Source organism: Mustela nigripes, chromosome 8, assembly GCF_022355385.1.
Source record: "Mustela nigripes isolate SB6536 chromosome 8, MUSNIG.SB6536, whole genome shotgun sequence".
In the NCBI taxonomy this organism is placed as follows: domain Eukaryota; kingdom Metazoa; phylum Chordata; class Mammalia; order Carnivora; family Mustelidae; genus Mustela; species Mustela nigripes.
Genome location: NC_081564.1, coordinates 46,795,759 through 46,822,637, shown reverse-complemented (window position 1 = coordinate 46,822,637; position 26,879 = coordinate 46,795,759). Strand labels below are relative to the sequence as shown.

Sequence of the window (26,879 nt, the reverse complement as noted above, 5' to 3'; positions counted from 1 at the left end):
AGTTTTTCTTAATGTTTGTTGAGATATTACTAGCTATTCTTTGAGTTAAAATCAAAGTATTGAAATATTTGGCTATTGAAATATTTTGGCTATATTTCTAAGTACATATCTCTATATCAAGAGATACTAGAAAAATTGTTAAATTAAAGCTACTTACGATTTTTTAATAAAGGGGTTAATTAGTCAAGGAAAAGAAATATTTGTGAGATTTCTTACACTAAACTTCTGTCAAGTGACAGGAAAAATAGAAAAAAAGTAATCCAGAGAATTTTAATTTTGTTTTAAAAAGGAATGATTAAAAGGCAATTATTTAATTATTATATTAATAGTTACTAACTATATAACGTATTTCGGAGCTTTAACTGATGATGTGGTAGTAGTTTTTTAAACAAAACACTGCACTTATTCTACAATATGAAAGAAAGTTTTAAAGTGGCTTTCTTTTTACCCTCTCCCTGTTCCCTTTTTTCTCTCTCAGCTTTGCAAATGAAATTAAGGGGGAAAGAGTAATTTGTCGTAATTTGAAATGGAAAATTGTAATTTTGTAAATTTAATTTTATAAAATTATAATTGAAAAATCTTGTCATTGTAATTTAGGAGTCTGATTGAAATTAATCCAAAGGATAGATATACATTTATAATTTATCATTTTGATTGTTTCAGAGAGCAAAAAGAAATAGTTTGTTAATTTATGCTGTTAGCTCTAATATAATAAGGCACATTGTATACTAGTATTAAAATACAAGTATGGGGGCGTCTGGGTGGCTCAGTGGGTTAAAGCCTCTGCCTTCGGCTCAGGTCATGATCCCTGGGTCCTGGGACTGACCCCCGCATCAGGCTCTCTGCTGAGCAGAGAGCCTGCTTCCCTTCCTCTCTCTCTGCCTGCCTCTCTGCCTGCTTGTGATCTCTGTCTGTCAAATAAATAAATTATAAAAAATCTTAAAAAAAAAATACAAGTATCATTTCTAGGAATGAAATTGTGGACTCTTTTTAGCTTTATAGTTCTTTAAAAGTTGTTTTTAGCTTTTGAGTTTTACTGAAAAATTAAACCAAATCGGTGTAAAGACTATTATAACAAAAACTTGCAGACCTACCACACAAAATATATCTTTTCAAAAGCTGCACAAAAAGTTGACCCCTTAAATTTGTTAATTATATATTACTGTGTTCATGATCATTTAAAAAAATTTCAACAGTTACTTTTTTTTGAGCTTAAAAAATGCATATATGACAATGGTATTGTAATTGGTGCCCACTTCTAGTTGATTTGTTGGTTTATATGTATCTATGACTTGAGAAGATAGAAATATTATTTATTTATTTATTTATTTTATTATTATTTTTTTTAAAGATTTTATTTATTTATTTGACAGAGAGAAATCACAAGTAGATGGAGAGGCAGGCAGAGAGAGAGAGAGGGAAGCAGGCTCTCCGCTGAGCAGAGAGCCCGATGCGGGACTCGATCCCAGGACTCTGAGATCATGACCTGAGCCAAAGGCAGCGGCTTAACCCACTGAGCCACCCAGGCACCCCAGTTTAGGAAGTTTTTAACTTATTTCTTATACTGCTGGCAAAATCTTGTAAATGGTCAATCCAACATACGCTTTCCTGTTATTTAGGTAAAACTTCAGGGCTATTAAAAATGAATCACCATTGTCTTACATAATTGGATCTGCTTACTCCTATGTACAGTATAAACTTCACTAGAATTCAAATACTTGAATTCATTAGAATTACCCCCCCCCAAGAAAGGAGGAAGTTTACTGTTCACACTTTTGTTCTAGTGCCTAAAACAATGTCTGATGGTAAGCATACAAAAATATGTTTCTTCAGTGAATAGGAATTAAACTAAAATATCATGTAGTAATCTGGAAAGACAGAGTTCGTAACTTAATATATTTCTTTAATAAGCAACAGAATATTCATTAGAGTATTAAAAGTCAAATTAAAATAGCAAAGCTTTCTGAAAATGACCAATATTCACATTTGATAGAATAAGCCTATTTTTTATTCCTAGGCATTAAAGATTATAGCTTTTCTCATTTAATAACATTTTACTAATTACATATTCAAACATAAGGAGTTTTCACAAATTACTGTATTTGTGTTAAAACATGTATTTCACAAGTTCAATGTGTATAATTCTTCAGACTTGGTTCCAGATCTTGGCCCTGTAGATTATTGTATGTGAGACCTTTGAGTAAATTACTTAATCATTAAGTAAGGTTAAGTGAAACGATGCAGCTTAAAACCCTAATTCAGTAATTGTTTGCATAATTCATATGAAATTATTTGGTCAGAATAAAAAACACTTTTTTAAATAACAAAGTTTGAGATAGTTTGTCATTTGTTCTCTTTTAAGCACATCAACTTTGTTTCTGGTTTTAGTTTTATTTGAGTAGTATTAAGAAAGTCCTGATTCATTTAGGTAATACGTTGCAAACGATAATGGTCTGATCTGGAGGCTTGATAAGGGAACTTTTTCTTTCAGTACATTTATTATGTAAATAAGGAGGGCAAAAAAATACGAAGGGCAACAAGTATATATCATCATAGCCAGGAGTTTTACATTTATCATCTTATTATACAGTGAATTTTTTTTTTTAAGATTTCATTTATTTATTTGACAGAGAGAGTGAGAGAGATCACAAGTAAGCAGAGAGGCAGGCGGGTATTGGGGGGGGCGGCGGGGAAGCAGGCTCCCTGCGGAGCAGAGAGCCCAATGCGGGGCTGGATTCTAGGACCCTGGGATCATGACCTGAGCCAAGGGCAGATTGGATTATTGTCTGGTAGTAGCTGTACCAAGTAGATGTGCTTGAGAAAAGCCTACCACTTACTTGTGTATGTATGTTGTAGTAGTGTATTTCCTTGTGCCTTTGTTTTCAATATTAATGGATCTACCTCATTTTAAAAATAGCCTTCATTATATGGATCTAGCATAATTTATTTAACAAAACTATATATATATCCCCTTTTGATAATGCTTCTAGTCTTTTATTAATACAACTACTTCTGGGACAGACTTTTTTTTATGTTATGTTTTTTCCCATACAGTGATCTTTAGTTGTTTTTTTTTTTTTAATAAATTAATTTATTTATTTTTATTTTTTATTTTTTATAAACATATATTTTTATCCCCAGGGGTACAGGTCTGTGAATCACCAGGTTTACACACTTCACAGCACTCACCATAACACATACCCTCCCCAATGTCCATATCCCCACCCCCCTTCTCCCAACCCCCCTCCCCCCAGCAACCTCAGTTTGTTTTGTGAGATTAAGAGTCACTTATGGTTTGTCTCCCTCCCAATCCCATCTTGTTTCATTGATTCTTCTCCTATCCACTTAAGCCCCCATGTTGCATCACCACTTCCTCATATCAGGGAGATCATATGATAGTTGTCTTTCTCTGCTTGACTTATTTCACTAAGCATGATACGCTCTAGTTCCATCCATGTTGTCGCAAATGGCAAGATTTCATTTCTTTTGATGGCTGCATAGTATTCCATTGTGTATATATACCACATCTTCTTGATCCATTTATCTGTTGATGGACATCTAGATTCTTTCCATAGTTTGGCTATTGTGGACATTGCTGCTATAAACATTCGGGTTAGGGTTAGGTTTAGTTCTTCTTTAAATGTTTGGTAGAATTCCCCTGGGAAGCCGTCTGGCCCTGCGCTTTTGTTTGTTTGGAGATTTTTAATGACTGTTTCAATCTCCTTACCGGTTATGGGTCTGTTCAGGCTTTCTATTTCTTCCTGGTTCAGTTGTGGTAGTTTATATGTTTCTAGGAATGCATCCATTTCTTCCAGATTGTTAAATTTGTTCGCGTAGAGTTGCTCATAGTATGTTCTTATAATAGTTTGTATTTCTTTGGTGTTAGTTGTGATCTCTCCTCTTTCATTCATGATTTTATTTATTTGGGTCCTTTCTCTTTTCTTTTTGGTAAGTCTGGCCAGGGGTTTATCAATTTTATTAATTCTTTCAAAGAACCAACTCCTAGTTTCGTTGATTTGTTCTATTGTTTTTTTGGTTTCTATTTCATTGATTTCTGCTCTGATCTTTATGATTTCTCTTCTCCTGCTGGGCTTAGGGTTTCTTTCTTGTTCTTTCTCCAGCTCCTTTAGGTGTAGGGTTAGGTTGTGTACCTGAGACCTTTCTTGTTTCTTGAGAAAGGCTTGTACCGCTATATATTTTCCTGTCAGGACTGCCTTTGTTGTGTCCCACGGATTTTGAACCGTTGTATTTTCATTATCATTTGTTTCCATGATTTTTTTCAATTCTTCTTTAATTTCCCGGTTGACCCATTCATTCTTTAGAAGGATGTATTTGGGTTCTTTCCAAACTTCCTCTTGTGATTGAGTTCTAGCTTCAGAGCATTGTGGTCTGAAAATATGCAGGGAATGATCCCAGTCTTTTGATACAGGTTGAGTCCTGATTTAGGACCGAGGATGTGATCTATTCTGGAGAATGTTCCATGTGCACTAGAGAAGAATGTGTATTCTGTTGCTTTGGGATAAAATGTTCTGAATATATCTGTGATGTCCATCTGGTCCAGTGTGTCATTTAAGGCCTTTATTTCCTTGTTGATCTTTTGCTTGAATGATCTGTCCATTTCAGTGAGGGTAGTGTTAAAGTCCCCTACTATTATTGTATTATTGTTGATGTGTTTCTTTGATTTTGTTATTAATTGGTTTATATAGTTAGCTGCTCCCACATTGCGGGCATAGATATTTAAAATTGTTAGATCTTCTTGTTTGACACATCCTTTGAGTATGATATAGTGTCCTTCTTCATCTCTTATTATAGTCTTTGGCTTAAAATCTAATTGATCTGATAAAAGGATTGCCACTCCTGCTGTCTTCTGATGTCCATTAGCATGGTAAATTCTTTTCCATCCCCTCACTTTAAATCTGGAGGTGTCTTTGGGCTTAAAATGAGTTTCTTGGAGGCAACATATAGATGGGTTTTGTTTCTTTATCCATTCTGATACCCTGTGTCTTTTGATTGGGGCATTTAGCCCATTAACATTCAGGGTAACTATTGAGAGATATGAATTTAGTGCCATTGATTGCCTGTAAGGTGACAGTTACTGTATATTGTCTCTGTTCCTTTCTGATCTACCACTTGTAGGCTCTCTTTTTGCTTAGAGGACCCCTTTCAATATTTCCTGTAGAGCTGGTTTGGTGTTTGCAAATTCTTTCAGTTTTTGTTTGTCCTGGAAGCTTTTAATCTCTCCTATTTTCAATGATAGCCTAGCTGGATATAGAATTCTTGGCTGCAAGTTTTTCTCATTTCGTGCTCTGAAAATATCATGCCAGCTCTTTCTGGCCTGCCAGGTCTCTGTGGATAAGTCAGCTGCCAATCTAATATTTTTACCATTGTATGTTACAGACTTCTTTTCCCGGGCTGCTTTCAGGATTTTCTCTTTGTCACTAAGACTTGTAAATTTTACTATTAGGTGGCGGGGTGAGGGCCTATTCTTATTGATTTTGAGGGGCGTTCTCTGAACCTCCTGAATTTTTATGCTCATTCCCTTTGCCATATTGGGGAAATTCTCCCCAATAATTCTCTCCAGTATATCTTCTGCTCCCCTCTCTCTTCTTCTTCTGGAATCCCAATTATTCTCATGTTGTTTCGTCTTATGGTGTCACTTATCTCTCGAATTCTCCCCTCGTGGTCCAGTAGCTGTTTGTCCCCTTTTTGCTCAGCTTCTTTATTCTCTGTCATTTGGTCTTCTATATCGCTAATTCTTTCTTTTGCCTCATTTATCCTAGCAGTGAGAGCCTCCATTTTTGATTGTACCTCATTAATAGCTTTTTTGATTTCAACTTGGTTAGATTTTAGTTCTTTTATTTCTCCAGAAAGGGCTTTTATATCTCCTGAGAGGGTTTCTCTAATATCTTCCATGCCTTTTTCGAGCCCGGCTAGAACCTTGAGAATTGTCATTCTGAACTCTAGATCTGACATATTACCAATGTCTGTATTGATTAGGTCCCTAGCCTTCAGTACTGCCTCTTGTTCTTTTTTTGGTGGTAAATTTTTCCACCTTGTCATTTTGTCCAGATAAGAGTATATGAAGGCGCAAGTAAAATACTAAAAGGGCGGCAACAACCCCAGGAAAATATGCTTTAACCAAATCAGAAGAGATCCCAAATCATGAGTGGGGAGAAAGGGGATAAAAAGAGGTTCAAATAGAAAGAAAGAAAAAAAAAAGAATTAGAAAAAGAAAACAAATAAAAGTATAAAAATGAAAAAATATTTATATTAGATAAACTAGTTAAAAAAACGTTAAAAAAGAATAGGGTAAAAGTTAAAAAAAATTAGCAGAAGAATAGAAAAAAAAATGAAAAAGAAAAAAATTAAATTAACTGCAAGACTAAAAAATCACAGGGAGAAAGCCATGAGTTCCGTGCTTTGCTTTCTCCTCCTCTGGAATTCTGCTGCTCTCCTTGGTATTGAAACCGCACTTTTTGGTAGGTGAACTTGGTCTTGGCTGGATTTCTTATTGTTCTTCTGGGGGAGGAGCCTGGCGTAGTGATTCTCAAGTGTCTTTGCCCCAGGCGGAATTGCACCGCCCTTAACAGGGGCTGAGTAATCTGCTCGGGTTTGCTTTCAGGAGCTTTTGTTCCCTGAGCGCTTTCTGTAGAGTTCCGGAGGATGGGAATACAAATGGCGGCCTCCTGGTCTCCAGCCGGCCGAGAGCCCGGGGCCCCACTCCTCATTGCGCCCTCAGAGAACAGCGCCCAGTTACTCCTGTATGCCTGACCTCTGGCCGCGCTCCGAGCTCACCGAGCCTGCGACCCGTTCAAAGTAACTCCGAGCTGTGATCTCACTGTCGGCTCTGTCTCTGTAGCCGGTTTTCCCGTTCCAATACCCGCAAGCTCTGCGACACTCAGACACCCCCGATCCTTCTGTGACCCTGCAGGACCTGAGGCCACACTGACCCCGCGTGGGCTTCGCCCCGGTTTAGGCTCTGCAGTGATGTCCCTCAGCGGAACAGACTTTTAAAAGTCCTGATTTTGTGCTCCGTTGCTCCGCCCCTTGCCGGGAGCTGGCCCCTCCCCCTGGGGTCTATATTCCCGTCGCTTTGGATTCACTTCTCCGCCAGTCCTACCTTTCAGAAAGTGGCTGTTTTTCTGTTTCTAGAATTGCTGTTCTTCTCTTCAATCTGTCGATGGATATGCAAGTGTTTGCAATCTTTAGATAAGCTATCTAGCTGATCTCCTGCTAGCTAAAGTAGTTTCAGCCTGCTACTTCTCTGCCATCTTGACTCCTCCCCTGATCTTTAGTTTTTGATGTAGTGCTCCATGATTCATTGTTTGTGTATACCACCCAGTGTTCCATAACCATCCCTTTCATTTTTCCCTTCCTTCTCCTAATGTTTTCGAAGTTATTCCTTATGTTCCACAAATAAGTGAACCCATATGATAATTGACTTTTTCTGCTTGACTTATTTCACTCAGCATAATCTCCTCCAGTCCCATCCTTGTTGATGGGAAAATTGGGTATTCATCATTTCAGATGGCTGACTAGTATTCCATTGTGTATATGGACCACATCTTCCTTACTCATTCGTCTGTTGAAAGGCACCTTGGCTTTTTATATAGTTTGGCTATTGTGGACATTGCTGCTATGAAAATTGGAGTGCATGTGGCCCTTTCTTTTCACTACATCTGTAGTGGAAATACATATTTTTTCCACTACATCTGTGGAAAATACCCAGTAGGAGCAATTGCTGGGTCATACGGTAGCTCTGTTTTTAATTTTTTGGAGGAACCTCCACACTGTTTTCCAAAGTGGCTGCACCAACTTCCATTCCCAAAGGTGTAGGAGGGTTCCCCTTTCTCCACAACCTCTTCAACCCTTCTTATTTCTTGCCTTGTCAATTTTTGACGTTCTAACTGGTGTAAGGTGGTATCTCAGTGTGGTTTTGATTTGCATTTCCCTGATGGCTAATGATAGTGAACAGTTTTCTATGTGTCTTTTAGCCATTTGTATGTCTCTTTTGAAAAGTGTTCACAAGTTCTTCCCATTTTTTGACTTGATTATTTGTTTTTGGGGTATTGAGTTTGAGAAGTTCTTTTTCGATCTTGAATACCAGCCCTTTATCTGTGGTGTCATTTGCAAATATCTTCTCCCATTCTGAGGGTTGTCTCTTGGTTTTGTTGACTGTTTCCTTTGCTGTGCAGAAGCTTTTTATCTTTGTGAAGTCCCAAAGTTCGTTTTTGCTTTTGTTTCCCTTGCCTTGGAGACATGTCTTGAAAGAAGTTGCTATGGCTGATGTCGAAGAGGTTATTGCCTATATTCTCTTCTAGGATTCTGATGGATTCCTGTCTCACATTGAGGTCTTTGATCCATTTTGAGTTTGTCTTTGTGTGTGTTATAAGAGAATGATCAAGTTTAATTCTTTTGTATATAGCTGTGGGACAAACATTTTTGTATATATATTGGAGTACTTACACAAGAATCTTGTAGAATAAATTTTGGAAATGAAATTGCTAGTAAAATATATAAATACTTAAAATGTCTGAGAGACACAGATATTCAGACCATAGCATTAGTCATTTGCATTTTTTCCTGTGAATTGCTTGCTTGTGTTCTGTTTTCTGTGGTTTGTTTATTATAAATTTGAAGGAGTTCTTTTGGATTAAGGCTGTCTTTTATTTCATATATGTGAAAACATTTTTAAGTTTTAGGAGAATAGGAATTTAACTTTTTAGAATAGCTCATTCCTACTTGTAGAATTCTGAAATGGTAACGTTACTTCCGTGGAAGAGGATAGTTCGTTATTAATTATGTCAGGCCTTTCATTCAACATTTGTTAAATTATGGTCCAGATAGACTTAACATAATAATTATTGATAAAATACTTCGGAGGACTCAGCATGCTTACTGGTGTATTAAAATACCTAAAAAGTCTTACAGTAAAGGAACTGACTTGATTTTGGTTAACACAATCATATTACAAGTATAACACAAGTAGCAATACTTGTTGTTGTTGAGGGTGCATATCAGAAATATGAATTAATATTTAGTGAGTGCCAGGTACTGTGATAAAGTATGTGTTGTCTTTCGTTTAATCCTCACAACATCTTTGAGTAGGAGTACTCTTATTATCTTCATTCCATGGGTAAGAAGACACATCCCATGGTAATATAGGCAGGCCTCATTTGTATAGTCTTGGTATGCATGAATTTCAGTTACCACAGTTTATCTAAATGACACCGTTTCCCTAAGGACATGGTACAAATTTTATGAAATTTGGTTATGGTATATGAACTGTGAGTCCTTACGTGAAGTACAAACTTAGCTTCTCTCTCTTCAGTTTACGAGTCACTGCATGAATAACAGATGATTGTCGCCATCAGTGACTATTCATGTCACTTTTAGATATTGTCAGTGATTGGCCACTGTGTATCTATCATTTATGCACACAGGGCAGAGTACGTAATTGTGTTGCTTCCTTGGCTCCCACTTATAAACCTATGTGATACTTTACAAAAGATAAAAGTGTAGCAGGGAAATGAGAAGTAATACTGCTGGAAATAAAATCCAAATCCTTCGTAAATAGAGTTAGAGAAGAAATTGCTGACAGGGGGATGTTGACACTGCTGCCGTTTGAGAGACCCTAGATGTGCTCTGCAGGTGCTTATGAAGGTGAACTCACTGACATATCATGAGAAAACTGGTTGTGATGAAAAGAATGAAGATGTCCCAGAGAAAGACCAGCAAAATACTTCATATGGAAATTCTTGGAGACATTTCATAACATTGAAAGTACAAAGGATAAAATGCTGGAATCTGATCCATATTTAGAAAGGAAAATGATAGTTGGCCAAGCTGTCGAAAAAAAATGCTAGCTCCTAGAATTCAGCCAACTGCAAAGTTGCAGGGAATGGTTCCTAAGATTGGCCTCACTTCTGACACCAATTGCAAGTTCTAAGGTTCCCAAAAGCGCCCTCAGGATCAGTAATTTATTGGAAAGGCTCACAGAACTCACGGAAAACTGTTATACTCACAGTTACGATTTATTACAGTGAAAGGATACATCAACTAAGGGAAGAAGTGCACAGAGAAAAGTCCAGAAGAGGTACCAGAAGTGGTTTGTCTCTTCATGGGAGTCAGGATGCTCTCCTGGTCCCAGCGTGTGATGATCAGCCAGGGAAGTTCACTTGAGCCTCAGTATTCAGCCTTTACATTGGCACTCCATTATGGAGATCTGATTGATTGTCCAAGTTACTAATCTTAGTCTCTAATGTGTAGTCCTTCTGGACATGATCCAAAGCCCCCACTCAGGTTCAGGAGTTCTAATTTAATCAATACAGTAAAACTTCAATATGAAAAAAACACTATAATACTATTTTTCGCCTTTCAAATATAGCGCAGAAAATTTACAAATGAAGAAATTATTTCAAATATTATATTCCATGGAAATATCATGCTTGGTTTCTAGTGGATTTGAATATCTGAGAATTGTGTGTATACTCCTTTCTCTTCACTGTTAAAGTTGCCAAATCTATGTAATATTGCTAATATTACAGGTTTCTTTTAGTTACAGATTTAGGTTTACACAGTCATTATGTTACAGTTCAGGTTAGATATTTTGATTATAATTTGATCATTGCCATATTAGATGAATTTTTCAAGGTTTACCTTCCCCAATGATGCCAGTTTTCTGGTTATAAAAATAACTAATAATTAATATGAAATACCTGGAAAATACTGAAAAGAATAAAGCCTAAAATAAAAATCACTTCCAATCTTACTCTGTAAGTTTTAAGTTACTCTGCAGACAAACTGCAGTCCTTAAGTATAGTAAGTAGGCAATACTTAGGGTCTTTGTAGCAGAGGTTTGAGTACTTGTAATTACATAATTATTTATAATACCCATTTAATTATTTTTCCCTAGACTCTAAGTTCTATGAAGTCAGGAACTGTGTCTTGTTCCCTACTGTATCTGTCCTATTTGTTGACTGATACATTAGCTAGATTTCCTCATGCCATAACAAATTAGAAAACTAGCATTCTTCTCTATGCTTTGTCATCTGTCAACTGTCATTCCAGGAATGAGCCAAAGAAAACTGTCAGTTACTGTCAGATAAAACAGATGATCATCAGTTTTACAAAAACCTTTTGGGCTTAGGGGACAAAATTCAGATGAATTTCTTCAATAGATCATAAACTCAATTTCATTATGATGCTTTTTTTTTTTTAAAGATTTATTGTTTGGAGGGGCCAAACAGATTACTAAAGTTTCTGTACCATTTTATGTTCTCACCAGCAATGTATGAGAGATCTGCTTTCTTCAGATCCTTGTCAACATTTGGTATTGTCAATATACTTTGTTTAATCTTAGCTGTTCTAAATGTATAGTGATAAATCACTGTGGTCTTAATTTGCATTTCCCTAATGGCTACTGATGCTGAACATCTTTTTGTGTGCTTATTTGCCATCTGTATATCCTCTTCAGTGAAATGTCTCTTCTTGTCTTTCCATTTTCTAGTTGGATTGTTTGGTTTTTTTACTGTTGAGTTTTGAGAATTCTTTATACTTCTAGGATTAATTTTTAAATTTTCTCCCAATACTTTATTATGTAAAATTCAAACATGCAGGAAACTTGAAGAATTGTACCTGTATGGTTGCCACCTTTGTTCTACAGTTAGTGTTTTACTGGATTTGTCTATTTTCTGTCTGGGGGACACCAGAGTGGTTCAGTCCGTTAAAAGTTTGCCCTCAGCTCAGGTCATGATAACAGGGTCCTGTGATTGAGCCCCCCGTTGGGCTTCTTGCTCAGGGGATCCTGCTTTTCTCCCTCTGCCTGCCACTTTCCCTGCTTGTGTGTGCTTGCTCTCTCTATCAAATAAGTAAATAAAGTCTTTTAAAAAATTAAAATAAAATCTTTCCATTTACTAATCCATCAATGCATCATATTTTTCAAAATGCATCTCAGAGTAATTTGTAGATATTAGTATACTTTACCCATTAGCACCTTAGTCTGCCTGTCATTAGGGCTTAACATTTTAAAATTTTATTTTTTAAAATATTTTGGGGGGGGCACCTGGGTGGCTCAGTAGGTTAAAGCCTCTGCCTTCAGCTCAGGTTGTGATCCTGGGGTTCTGGGATGGAGCCCCACATCGGGCTTCTGCTCAGCAGGGAGCCTGCTTTCCCCCTCTCTCTCTGCCTGCCTCTCTGCCTACTTGTGATCTCTATCAAATAAATCAATAAAATCTTTAAAAAAATAAAAATTTTTTTTCTTTAGGTAACATTTACATACAATGAAGTGAGTAGATCTTAAATATATCATTTGATGAGTTTCGATACATTTATAACACAAACCCTTAGGATTTATTTTATAGCTAACATCTTAAGTACCCTATGGGATGTAGACCTATTCCAACGTAAACATTTTATATGAACCATAATGTACCTTCTTTTATGATAAAAGTGGATGATTGGTTTTTCTTTCTCTTAGAACTCTATTTCAGTGTGTAGTCCTGATACTGTGTGGATCAGAATAATTTGGGGGTAGTTGTTAAAAAAGGTTTGTGTACCCCATCCCATACCTGCTAAACCAGAATCTCTACAGGAAAATTTTAGAAATTAAATTTTAACAGATATTCTAAGTCATGCTTATATAATTTCCATTCCCTCAGGATTATTATGGGCAGGACAATCTCTTCCAGCTTTCTTGCATAGTGACACTAAGCCATGTGTTCTAATGTATCCCATCTCCATGGCTTTCTACTTGGGCTTTTGGAGTTCCTTTTGGTCAGCTACAATAGATATTTAGCAGTGACTTTGTTTTTAAGTTAATTTTACTACTCATTATAGTTGAAACTATGTAAGAAGCCTCACTCTAAGGAAGTGCTCAATCTTTTATTTTTCAGAATTTATTAAGCAACAGTATATCCCTTTTCTAATTTTCAGTCACCAGAAAACTAAATATATAATCTCATTCTCAGACTAGTTTGTAGAGATGCCTATGATTTAAAATTATGCTCTTGAGACTCCAGGATTTCTTGACTCAACACTGTTGACATTTTGAACTGCATAATTTATTGTGGGGGCCTGGCCTGAGCCTTGTGCGGTATTTAACAGTGTATCTGCCTGGAACCCACTAGGTGGCAGTAGCATCACCACTCATACCAGTTGTGACCACCAAAAATGTCTCTAGACTTGACTAAAATGTCTCCTGGGAACAGAATCACGCAAGGCTGAAAATCACAGCTTTAAGAAATGGTTAGTGTAAGAAACTATATATAAATATAGTTTGTGTTACTAAAGAAACAACAACAAAAGCTATTGGTATTAGTATGTTCTATTACTTCTTAATACTTAAATGAATTTTTTTTTTTTTTAAAGATTTTATTTATTTATTTGACAGAGAGAAATCACAAGTAGATGGAGAGACAGGCAGAGAGAGAGAGAGGGAAGCGGGCTCCCTGCTGAGCAGAGAGCCCGATGCGGGACTCGATCCCAGGACCCTGAGATCATGACCTGAGCCGAAGGCAGCGGCTTAACCCACTGAGCCACCCAGGCGCCCTTAAATGAATTTTTAAAAAAAGATTTTATTTATTTATTTGACAGAGAGGGAGACAGCAAGAGAGGGAATACAAGCAGGGGAAGTGGGGAAAGGAGAAGCAGACTTCCCACCAACCAGGGAGCCTGATGCTTTAGTTTGAGATTAAAATTTTAAGGAACAGTAGTAAAATGAGACTAGGTGGTGAAATATGAATTGGAAATTAGGCTTGGAGGGTATTAGGCAGTTTCGTAGTCTAATTCTTATAGATAAAGATGGGATGATGAAATTTCTTGCATTTTAGGATTTTTATATTATGTTAGTATGTATTATATACTATATTTTTGTATAGTAGCATTGTTATCACTATAATAGTGTGTGTATATATACACACACATATATGTATATATTATTGATAGTATATTGTAGGTAATGTTACATAGAACTGTTATCCTGGAAGATATTACATGGGAGAGGTAGGATTTGACTTCAGAGAGGAGATACACATAGTGGTTAAGATTATGACTGTAAAGTTGTCATCATTTACTAGCTGTGCAACTCTAGGTAAGATTCTTGATGTTTATAAACCTTAAATTAAATTTTCTTACCTGTAAAGTTTTAGTATTACCTGTTTCATAGGATTTGGGAGAATAAATAGTAGATAGAAAGCTCTTAGTTAGTACCTGGCCTATACTAAGTTCTCATTAACTGTTAGCTGTCATTTTTAACCTTTATTTAAAATAATTTGTAGATTAATGATACGATTTATAGAGCTTTAGTGTATTGGTTTGCATTTGAAGATGTGAATATGTATGTGTGTATTTATGTATACAGAATTTTAAAAAAAGACTATAACCCTAAATTTTTCACAGATTAATTTAAACTTAATGTTATCTTTTTAGTTGAGTCTCAAAATACTCTTTTTGTGACCAGTAACTTAAGATACAATTAAGTATTAACCATCTCACTGGAGCAAAGAATTCCAATAATAAAAAACATGGTGATTTGGGGAATATTTTACATATGTTTAAGATATAAGACATTATTTCCATAGAATATCTGTTAGGTATAAAACTCAAAACGGAAAGAAATAATGTGATGAACATTTGTTACATGTCCTCTTAAAACACTTCCATAAAATGTTGACAATTAAGGCATTAGGATCTTAGTGTATATATCATCACACTTTGTGGTGCATCTTAGCATCAAAATGATTTATGTAAAAGATGAAGAATAACTTTTAAGCTGTACAGTAATGTCTTAATGTTCTTGCTTATGAAAATGGTTATAATGGACTCATTTTGTAGTCTTCCATCCGTCCGTAGTATATACTTTTAGAATTTAGTTTGGGATTTAGCTTATTTGGGATTTAGAACTTATTTTGAGATTCGGCTCTCATTCCTGTTAGTGTCTCAAGGGATAGTAGACATTTGCCAGTATAGCATATTTCATTGTCATAAGGAAAATAATAATATTCTTAAACAATCAGAGTTGAGTCGTAATTTTTTTTTTTTTTTTTAAGGTGTAAGACTTCAAGGAAAAAGATGAAAAGCATCATGTGTTAGCAATGCTATCCTTCTCCATTCTCTGTGGTTTTAGGTTTGATCCTGACTGATGTTGAGGATCCTCAGAGGGAGGGAAGTGACAGAGAATAAAAGAAGGGTGGTAATTGAGCTCTTTGGGATTGAAACTGCTGACAGTCCCAGAAGATAAAGCACAAGTGGCATGGTCTTTTCTATCTAGGGCTTAAGCTAGAATTGCTTTTCTTCTTTAGAGCAAAGCTTAGAATTTTTTTGTTATTGTATCCTTTCGGATTTTCCCCCACTATTACGTTATTGCTTTCTTCCTCCTTTATTTTAAATTTTGGTTCCAATGCATATTATATGCATTAGTTTTATAGTTAACCTTGTGTAAAACAGGAGGTCTTTAATCAGTGTTGGAGAAGAGAATCAAGGCAAAACCTAAATTATGCATTCAGTACTTTATTATATACAAAATATACCTTAAAACTTGTAAGTTCAATTAAACTGGTTTTTTAAATTAATTTATTTGGAGAGAGTGCACTTGTGCATGTATGTGTATGATTTGGGATGGTAGGGCCGGGGAGAGAGAGAGTCTTTTTTAACATTTTTAACATTTTTTTTTTAAAGATTTTTTATTTATCTAGTTGATAGACAAGAGATCACAAGTAGGCAGAGAGGCAGACAGAGAGGGGGCGGGGGGAAGCAGGCTCTCCGCTCAGCGCTGAGCGGAGAGCCCGACGCGGGGCTCGATCCCAGGATCCTGAGATCATGACCTGAGCTGAAGGCAGAGGCTTAAACCACTGAGTCACCCAGGCGCCCCGAGAGAGAGAGTCTTAACTAGCCTCCACACTCAGTGCTGGTGCAACCAGGTGCTCCATCTTCCATTCCTGAGATCAAGACCTGAGCTAAGATCAGGAGTCCAACACTTAGGGATGCCTGGGTGGCTCAGTCAGTTAAGTGTCCACCTTTGGCTCGGTTCATGATCCCAGCTTCCTGGGATCAAGTCCCAGTGGAGCTCCATGCCCAGGGGAGAGCCTACTTCTCCCCCTGCCTCCTGCTCCCCCTGCTTATGCTCCCGTGCTCTCTTTCTCTGAAAAAGAAGAAGAAAAAAAAAAAAAGGTCCAGTGCATGACTGAGCCACTCTGACACCCCTTCAACTGGTTTTAAAACTTCAGTTAAACTAGTTTCAAACCTATGTTTTGTCTGGTTCCCAATTGATTATCTTGATCTTTGCATTCCTTAGCTAAAAACTTGAAAATTAGGATCCATATCTCTGGTAGTTGAGGTTTACATGAAATAAATGTGAAAGTGTATCTGGCAGTGTTAGGTTCTCTTCCCTTCCATTCTCCACTGAGCCATCTTATTCCTACTATTAAGAGTTTTTTTCCTTGTTGAAAGAAAAGTCCTAGAGTAGCCTTTAAAAGGTTTGTATTTAGGGTAAAATTAGAAGGAAAAATGAAGTAGAAGAGTGAAAAGACAAATAGACAAAGAGCTCTGATAAAATACTTTAGATAACACAGTTCTTCAAATTAGAAGAATTAAATTCTTCCTGCTATGTTGCTGCTTTTGTAGGCTGCTAGTATGTTTAAAGAGAGGAGCAAAGGGAAGGACGCCTGGGTGGCTCAGTCAGTTAAGCCCCTGCTTTCAGCTCAGGTCATGATCTCGGGGTCCTGGGATCCAGCCCCTTGTCTGGCTTCCTGCTCAGCAGGTAGTTTGCTTCTCCCTCTCCTTCTCCCTCCACCCCTTTCCCTCACCCCCCTCAACTCCTGCTCATGCACATACATTGTCTCATCTAAATAGATAAATCTTTTTTTAAAAAGTGAGCATGTTTTGTTTTAACTTTTATTTAAATAAACAATGAGCTATTGGCTCATCTGTGTAATTTTGCCTGTAAAAGTTTTCTTGGTCCTCTAATCATTCCTTTTGTGCTTAAATTGTCCATAAGTCTATAAAGGAATATGTAGCTATTTAAGCAGTAAACTAGGGGATGACTTATACATACTTCTGAGACAGTAATGGTTTTAATGGTAGAATGATGAGTTTGCTATACCATAACTTGACCCAGTGAACCTCCGAGGAGCTCTTTACATTGTTAGATGGCAACACAGAACTTTATGGCCATTGTCGATTATTTCATGCAGTATATTTTACCATTGCCATCGTGATACTATAGCTGTGGTAGTTTGGCAACTTCAGCATTGCTTGCTTTGGAAGCTGTGGTTCTGATATCCGAGTCTGCCTTATTACATTTTTTCTGCCTGGTTATTTTTTATTTTATTTTTTTTAAAGATTTTATTTATTTATTTGACAGAGAGAGAGAGATCACAAATAGGCAGAGAGACAGACAGAGAGAGAGAGAGATGAGGAGAAGCAGGCTCCCTGCTGAGCAGAGAGCCCTATGCGGGACTCGAACCCAGGCCCCTGGGATCATGACCTGAGCCGAAGGTAGAGGCTTAACCCACTGAGCCACCCAGGCGCCCCAACTGCCTGGTTATTTTTGATGATGTGTGTGTTAGAACTTACTAAGAAGCACTACAGCCCTTTGATTTCAGGAAGGTTTTTTTTTTCACTTATAAATCTTACAGTTGGAAAAGGGAAAGAAGACCCTTTAAAGTTTTGTCCTAAAATTAATGTTTGTGAAATTCTACCTGTGTAATTGTATTTATAAGTGTGTAATTTCCCTGTCAACCATTATATAATGAAATGAGTGGGCATTGAAAAAGGTAGGAAAAATGGGTATCCAGAAATTAGATTTCTTTCCCTTGGTTTGACCACTGATTTGCTGTGTGATTTTTGTGAAGTTTACTTTGTTTTAGTTTATTTTCTTATATAGCTTAAGAATTCTATGTCTCCCAGAAGGATTGTGTAGCTAGATATTATGTAGTATATAATAAAAATATACATACATTCAGGATGTTCATATATTGTATTCACTTCACTTTTTGGAAAATTACTAGAATACTCTTCCAGGAGATTTTTAAATCCACTACAGTGGGTTAGTTGTTTTCCCTTGTTTGCAGATTGTTTTTGGCATGTGAACTTCAAATGAAAGATTTGTTTTTATTACTTGAAGTCAGTTTTCATTACAATACATTATATATTTGGGGGATTATATTACAAAAAGTTTTTGCATTTCTCTTAAGGTGTTAAAATTATTTGCAGAAAAATTGTGTGCATGATGTTTTGTCTGTTTTCAGGTCCAATGATGCATCAGCAGCCTCCTTCTCAACAATACAATATGCCACAGGGAGGTGGGCAGCATTATCAAGGCCAGCAGCCCCCTATGGGAATGATGGGTCAAGTTAACCAAGGCAATCATATGATGGGTCAGAGACAGATTCCTCCTTATAGACCACCTCAGCAGGGTAAGATGACATTTGGGAGATTTCCTGCTTAATATAAATAACAGTAGTTGAAAGTCTTTATTTTAATAAACTTTGCAGGTAGGCAAAATCAGGGCTTTTTGTTTCTTGATTTTTATGATTATATATTCTTTTCTAAAAGGTAGTATATATAGTAGGTACAAAGGGTCATGAAGTGGTTAGGAACTTCCTGTTACACAGCTTTCTTTTATCTGTTCTTTTCTGGGAAAAGGTTATATCATTAAATTTTATATCAAAAGCTCACTAATATATAGCAGAATATACTATATAGCAGAAGATACTATTTTAATTTTGAGAAGTTACTTATATGGTCAGAAACAAACCCTAGTTTATTCCAAACTGCTCTAATATCAAAAAGAAAATTAATTTTGTATTAGTTTGAACTTCTTTTTAAGAAGTTAGTATTTTTTTTTTTTTTTAAGATGGTTTTGTTAGACAGTGCTTGTATGGTCGTAACAATTTTTGTGAAATGTGATGTGTGGTGTTGCTCTGTGTTTGTGTATCTGTGTGTGTGTATAAGAATAGTTAAATGTATCTCAAATGCCAGAGCATGGGAGGGGAATCTACAGGTGAGAAGTGATCTCTTATGATATCAGATTAGAAAGAAAGCCTTTGATGACCTAGAGAACAAATTATTTACCTCTTGACTGGTTGTGGTTTTTCAGGCCCACCACAGCAGTACTCAGGCCAGGAAGACTATTATGGGGACCAATACAGTCATGGTGGACAAGGTCCTCCAGAAGGCATGAACCAGCAATATTACCCTGATGGTAATCTCTCCTAATGTTAATCTTCCCATTTTCTGTCCCTGCCCAAGATTAATGTAGATAGCTGTTCAAAATATTTTAATGAGGGTGAAGAAACTAACAATACGTTTCTTCTAAAAGGAAACACTTTAATAATCAAAAGCACCAGTCAATGCTTTAGTTTTATAATCCATTTCAAAGTATGTTTTGTTTAGATAGTTCATGTTAGTACCATCATGAATCACATTCTGTCACTGGAATCCCTTCTTCTATAAAAGGATCCTTTTATGTTTGGAATTGTTCATTTGAACCAAAGCAAGTGTTACTTACTTTTTTAATAACCACTTTATTGAGATAATTCACATACTATAAGATTCACCCATTGGTTTACTTTTATTCATGGTATAAATACATAGAACATCTGGTTCTTGAGTATTTTTCCAGGTTTTATCATTTTAGTCAATGTTAAGTATTTCTCAAAGAACTGTGTTTTATATACGTTAGCATTTGCATCCGAAAAATTTTGGAAGCTAAATTATATCCATGATGTAGCTGTGTATAGAGTTGATAGGGTAGGAAAAGCATTTGGAAACAGATTTTAATTATTTAGTTTAATGATTTTTTTTTTTTTAGTGGGAAGGTGGTTTGTGAAAAAGCGTTCACTAAAGGTGTACTGCACTTGGTAATGACGCAACCAAAGTGGGCTTCCACTGTACAGAACTTTCAGGTTTTCTGTATGTTTGAAAATTTTTTGATACACTGTTGAGGAAAAAATAATCTAAACATATAAAATTGTGATAAATTAGAGGTAGCTGTTCAGATTACAATACGATTTGTCTTGTTATGAAAGGATTTGTCAAAATCTTCATTTATCTAGTAAGCTCCCTTGGTATATTTAAGGTAAACTCTTTGGCAGAGAAACTTGGACAAACTAAAAATTAAAAGCTGAAGTGTTGGGACTGTCGACTCAAAGCTAGTGTGGACTAGTAAGAAGATACAATTTGTTGTATTTAAAAAATCATTTAGCTTGCCATTTTTTGGTTAATGGATAAAGCATAAAAGTTGTATCGGTATGAGGACTTTGGTTTTTTACTGAAGAGGCCCTGCCAATATGGGCAGAGCACTCACTCATCTGTAGAATTTCACATATAATGATTATTCGTTAGTAATAGTGATACGTATGGGTATTTCTTGTTGGAAAGTGATGGCTTTTTTTAAATCTCACGTTTTCTTGCCCTGAATTATTCAACATGTTGGAGTTTTTTGTTGTTGTTTTTCTTTCATTGTAGACATTATATTAAGATTTTTTTTTTAATGAGAAACTTCAGTATGTTTGTAGACTGTGGATATTTTAAAGAAGTGAAATCTAGTTTGTCAGATTTTATGTATTAGGAAGTTTGAAAGTAAATGCTGAAAGTGAACAATTGTTTTGTTTTATTTTTAAAATGGATTTTATATAATTGAAATGAATTTGACATTGTTATTTTGGTCCTGAGTATTTCCTGAAATGTGAAATGTATATTGTTGCAAATATGACCTTTCTACTCAAGCAGATAGATATGTTATTTTTGTGTATATCAGATCTTTAAGGTTACGTAAATCATTTATTACATCAGGGGATTTAAAAATCTAACTGGTGTCATTTTTGCATTGGTGTATATTAATTTACCTAGAGTATTCCATTTATAACAACAATTTTCCTAAATGGCATTGGATATTTTCTTATCATTCAGATATTTATGCCAGTAAATATGTAGGTTAGGAGTAGGCAAACTTTTTTCAGTAAAGAGCCAGAGAGTAAATATTTTAGTCTTTGCAGGCCATATGGTCTTGGTCTCAATTACTGAACCCTTGTCATAGCATGAAAACAGGTAGAGAAAATGTGAGTGGGAATGCCTGTGTTCCAGTAAAACTTTATTTACAAAAAACAGGCCGCTGGCCATATTTATATTGCAGGCCATAGTTTGCCAGCCCTTAATGTGGATATTTATGAGGTGGTTTGGGTACGTTAGAATCCTAGAACACTGAATATAACATTTATTCATAACTGTATTCCTCTTCTTAATTAGGTATTCTTTTAAAATTTAGTTTAGATTTTAGCTAATCTGAAGCGTTATTTCCTGTGTTCTCAGTGCAACTTAATTCAAAGAACTAAACTATTGATTTTCATTAAAGTCCAGTCATAAAATTTATTGAACCTTAAAACTAAAGGTGTACCCTAGCACTTGACTCAGTATAAGTTTTTGAAGTGTATGTTTTTGATACTCAAGAAATAATTTCTAAAGGCTTCTAGGAATGGCAGCATTAAGCAATAATATTATTGCATCTGAAAATGCTTTATAAGATATGTATACTTTATGCAAGTAAATAGAATGTGAAAAATTTATTTCAGTTTCTTTCAGGGGAAAAAAACTTATGGAGCTTTTTTACATTTTTTATATTTTGCATGTTTTAGCATATGCTGTGGAATTGGCGACCAGCAGAACAGGTGTTTGACAAAATATGATAATTGTTTCCTTTGTTCATTCTAATTTAATTCAAGTTATTTACATGTAAAAGGCCTAAATGCTTTCATCTCTCTTCTTTTAAAAAAATTGAAGATAAAGTTTTTTCCCTCTTGGTGAGGATTATCAGTTAAGACTAAGTGTAATGTTTCTAAAACTACTGTTTTTTGCTTTTAAGAAATTTGCACGTTATCTCAATATGAAAACAATCACATTGGTAAATATTTGGCTAATGCAATTGAAATTATTTTTTATGTATTTCCATTTCTTTTTCTTTTTTTCAATTTTATCTGAAAGTTTAAATATATTTAGGGTTTTCACTCAGTGGCCATTAACGTTTCTTCCTGTCTCTTGTCGAATTGATGTAGGTCATAATGATTACGGTTATCAGCAACCGTCGTATCCTGAACAAGGCTACGATAGGCCTTATGAGGATTCCTCACAACATTACTACGAAGGAGGTATCTATATACCTTCACACACATACACATATATATCCCCTTCTACAGGAATGCAAATTCTTGCATAAGACATCTTCTACCCATGCAAAGCTCTTGTAGAATATTAGTTGCTGGCTGTCTTGAAAGTTACAGGGAGCCCAGAACAATCAAAATAATTTCCTTACAAATATTTAAAAATGTATAACCGTGACTTGCCATTTCTAACAACAATAAAAAGACTAAAACATTTACAAATAATTTTTTCCTCAGTGGAAATTTTCTATTTGAACATAAATCCATCGATTCAATTTTTTTTTTTCTTGTGTGTGTTTACATATGTATAATTTTACATATAAGTATAGTGCCTTTAGGAAACAGCTTGCTGATCTTGTGTAGCTAGTGTGTGCTCTTGTAGCTGTCTTTAATTTTGTCTTTTTTATTTTATTTAGCATAGTCATGATCTTATGACTGTGATGTTCCAGTAAATGTAATGCTCGTATGGCAGAGACGCTGAAAATGCTGCAGTTCAACCTTGCAAAATTGGCTTTAACTGCAGTTTGTTTGGCCGAAATCCTTCTGTTTGGTTTGAGTTTTTTCTTTGTTTTGTTAACTTTCAAAAATCAATATGGCATTTCATTTTGTTCTTGTGTTGTTGGCTATGCATCTTAGAGTAAAAAAGTTAATTAAGCGAACTTCTCAGTTTCTTCTTTCTCTTCTCCAATTATCCTGTAGGAAATTCACAGTATGGCCAACAGCAAGATGCCTACCAGGGACCCCCTCCCCAACAGGGGTACCCGCCCCAGCAGCAGCAGTACCCGGGGCAGCAAGGCTACCCAGGGCAGCAGCAGGCCTATGGTAATAGCTTGGTGCAGTTTATTTTTGTCACAAAAAATATGATGGTTGCTGTTTTGAAATATTCAAGTGAATATTTAATGTTTATTTTTCCTAGAATTCTTTACCTCAGTCTGTTACTGGAGTATTTCTTTAAAATGTTTTCCTCAGATAAACTAGTAATCCATTTAAAAAGAAACATAAACTAGAGATGGTTCATTGACCAAAGGTAAGGTATGTAATCGATTTAAAATGGGTTCTTAAATGAATTCTTAAACCTCTTTGGCATTCATGACCACCCAGCAGCTTTGTATGTGCTTAGAAAACTGATGAATTGGGTGATTATTAACCACATCTATATAATCTGCTTAGCAAATTTATTTCTAAAACTAATGACTGTTACTATGAAAAATAACATTGATTTTTCTAGTACAAATGAGATGTATTTGGAATGCATGAAGAAAATGCTTTTGTCATTCTTTGGTTCAGTAGCAATATACTCATCCATAGAGGTGTATTTATTGCTGTTATGTATATTACAGAGTTTGGGGGAACTGTGGCCATATTTTCTTATTATATACTCACTGTGAGAGCTAGTAGCTGGGTATCTCGCTTTCAGTAACTTCATTAGATAGGGAGTGGGGAATGATAAAGACCTGATCTTATTCTTAAATTTTAAGCTACTGTTACTACTTTATATACAGGAAAATATGGTTCTAATGTTAGAGAAGTAACTGCTTATTAATCTGATATCTTCTCTTGCTAACAGTGGTCTCTTTTTTATATCAGTAATATCTTACTCTTTTCATCCATTAGTTTAAGCTCTGCGATTACTATGGGCACATCTCTCTACCCATCATTGCACATCTAAGAACAGGATCAGGCTGAAATTCTCTTGTGCCTTCAACATAAGCATTGAAATTAAGTCAGGTGTTGGGAGCCAGGCATTTCCCCCAACTGATAAGTTCTGGTTCCTTGAGATATGACTTTAGAAATATTCCTTGGATTTCTTGTTTTTACAAGGGGACTTTCTTGCTGCTCTCAAATGGCAGTTTTCCTTTCGTGACCATTGAATGTCTGTATTTTGAATAAGTAGAGTATTCTGATTTTATTGTGGTTATAGGAAAAAAATTATGGTGTGGTTACATCAAGTGAATTCATTGATACAAATATTTTAAATGGGAAGAAAGAGTAAATGAAACTGAATATTTTCAGTTTAAGTAGTTAAATGCCGTTTTGATAGAAATTGAGAATCCCAATGAAGTTCCCATTTTGCTTATTCATAGGCTTCTATTGTACTTTCTTCCGATAGAAAATTTAGAGTTTTAATAGTTGGGTGTATAATAATTAAGTAAATAATAGAGTGATGGGATTTATTTAAGCTTGGAAATATATTCTCTTTTGACACTTTCTTCCACCATCAGTGTGGTTTTTTTTTTTTTAAATGGCAGGTTTTGAATGGCAATGATAGAAAACATGAAAGTGTCAAAGCTTTTCAGCTTATGCTTTAAAAAGCATCCTTTACAATAGGCAGTAGTGGAATTTATGAAACAGACATATTTGTTTGGCAAGCCAGATTAGTCCCTTGCCGTCTCTGGAATTGGAAATCATTCATTTTTATGGGTTAGGTATTAAAGGTGATTGGTACACAGAACATAACTTTTGAATCAGGTTTTTTCACATGCAACCTGTGGCTTTTCAACTCTTCTTTAGTTTTGGTTTGAAAATATTGTGATAGTAAGTTTACCAATGCAGAGCATAAAGCATTCTTTTGGTGATTGCAAATATTAATCTAGAATTTACATGGAAAATTATTCTTTGTGATTCTTTGGTGATTGCAAGTGTGACTCCAGAGTCATACTGCTATAAATATCATTGATTCTCAAACTTTATTCAAAAATTATTTCAGTATTTTAATTTGAATCTGCTTCTTCTTTTATCTGTTTCTTATACTGGTTACTTTCTAGTGGAGCTACAGATGAATTTTCTTAATGTCATAGAATTAACCTGAGTCTCTTTTACTCATTGAAAACTCCTGAATCTCTTTTACTCATTAAAAAAAAATTTTTTTGATGGCTAACACATAGCTTATTAGCTATACCGAATCAAAACATCTTGTATGTGGTGGCAGTATTACAGTATTATAATATTTTCACTCTTACAACCTGTGGAATTTATTTTAAAATGTATTTGAGAAGATCAGGATACCAAACTATCCTTTTTTGTTTAGATATAAAAACGTAATAACATCTAGTTCTAAACCCTTTTGAGAGTTCTGTTTTTATCTGGGTTTTTGTTTGTGTTAATTATTTTGCAGGTCCTTCACAGGGTGGTCCAGGTCCTCAGTATCCTAACTACCCTCAAGGACAAGGTCAGCAATATGGGGGTTATAGACCAACACAGCCTGGACCACCACAGCCGCCACAGCAGAGGCCTTATGGATATGACCAGGTAAGTTATTTGGCCAACTGTGTGATTGCCCCATTGTTTGTTCACTCTTCATTAGGGTGTTTTTGACTTGAAGGCTCATTTTTTCCCTCCTCTTGTTTATAGCATATGAGTTAACAAAAAAGAAATTTACTTATAAGTCTTTTTCAGAGAATGCTCGCACAGTTGATCGTAGTCACTTACAGTAACATGTAAAACATGCCTAATCTCTGGGTACCAGCATTCATTCATACTCATTCATAGTCTCTCTCTCCCTCTGGTCTTTCCCCAGGCAGACTTCCTGGAGGTATTACAAACACCATTCTCTAACCTAAGGCCCCTGTTTTCTCTGATCTCCCTCATGTTTACTGCCCTGTGGAGATGTGGAGTCCATCTGTGTCAGTGCTCTTTGTAGCTCTCATCTTGACTTCAGCTTCCCCACTGCACTTCATCCACATCCCTGTTGTCCTTCCTCTCTCAATTCCTATTTACCTCCTGTCTCTGATGCCTCCTTTCATATACCTGTCCATTATCTCAAGTACTAATAATCTTTATCTCCTATTCTCTTTCCTTCTATTTTCATATATGTAGAGATGTATCTCATTCTAAGATGACTGTTCTCTTGAACCTAGGATTTACTTAAGTTCCTTCTTTTTGTCAGTAAACTTTTCAGACTTAATCTGTGCAGCAGTGAATCTTGTTATAGGTACTCTAAATTATAATGAAAATGGTTTATGAAGTTATCAGTTTCTTTAGATTGATTTCAGTATTGTCTAATGACTTTCTAGTGAGGATAATCTTGTCTGCTCACTACTTAAGTTCTTTAAAATAGGTTATTTTTTTTTTTTTTTTTTTTTTTTTTTGGTAAGTTAGGCTTCTAAGACCAGTGTAGACGATCTGATTTGAGGAACAATTCAGTACCATACTAATTAGAACTTGAGACGTGAGCAGTTCTTCTCTCCATGCTCTCTGAAGCCTACTGCCCCTTGTCCTGACATTTCCTATTTCAGAGGTAAAGGTAAAAGAGATAGAAGAGACTTAAACTAAAAGGGTAAGGACAAAAGAGTAATATTTTTAAAAAATCCCTAATATGAAGCCAAAGAATTAGATTGAAATTTTACTTACATTTTAAAAGTGAAATAAGGGGGCGCCTGGGTGGCTCAGTTGGTTAGGCAGCTGCCTTTGGCTCAGGTCATGATCCTGGAGTCCCGGGATTGAGTCTTACATCGGGCTCCCTGCTTGGCAAGGAGTCTGCTTCTCCCTCTGACCCTCCTCCTTCTCATGCTTGCTCTCTCTCAAATAAATAAATAAAATCTTAATAGATAAATAAATAAAAATGAAATAAGTCGTGGCTAATGACTCAGGGCAAAATTCCTGAGGACAAGATTTAGGCTCTTTTTAGACAAGTTAACTTTTTAAAAAGTGAGCTTCTGATCTTTTGTACCCTCAATCAGCAAATATTTATTAATTTTTTGTGTGCTGGACACTATATTAGGTCCT

At 35.6% G+C, this 26,879-nt stretch overlaps 1 protein-coding gene across 4 annotated transcripts in view; it reads left to right on the top strand.

Annotated features, from left to right (window-relative positions):
- The window catches only part of SS18 (SS18 subunit of BAF chromatin remodeling complex), a 96,200-nt gene that overhangs the window by 52,067 nt on the left and 17,254 nt on the right, over positions 1-26,879 (top strand). For 3 of the 4 annotated variants that reach the window (XR_009405983.1, XM_059409387.1, XM_059409388.1), the window contains exons 6-10: positions 18,246-18,413; positions 19,097-19,201; positions 22,050-22,142; positions 22,854-22,976; positions 25,270-25,403. Coding sequence is in view for 3 of the 4 variants with exons in the window: in XM_059409387.1 (XP_059265370.1) it covers positions 18,246-18,413; positions 19,097-19,201; positions 22,050-22,142; positions 22,854-22,976; positions 25,270-25,403 (623 nt within the window). In the remaining variant the exon portion in view is untranslated. The remainder of the gene's footprint in view (positions 1-18,245; positions 18,414-19,096; positions 19,202-22,049; positions 22,143-22,853; positions 22,977-25,269; positions 25,404-26,879) is intronic. The other variant, XM_059409389.1, reaches the window with a different exon arrangement.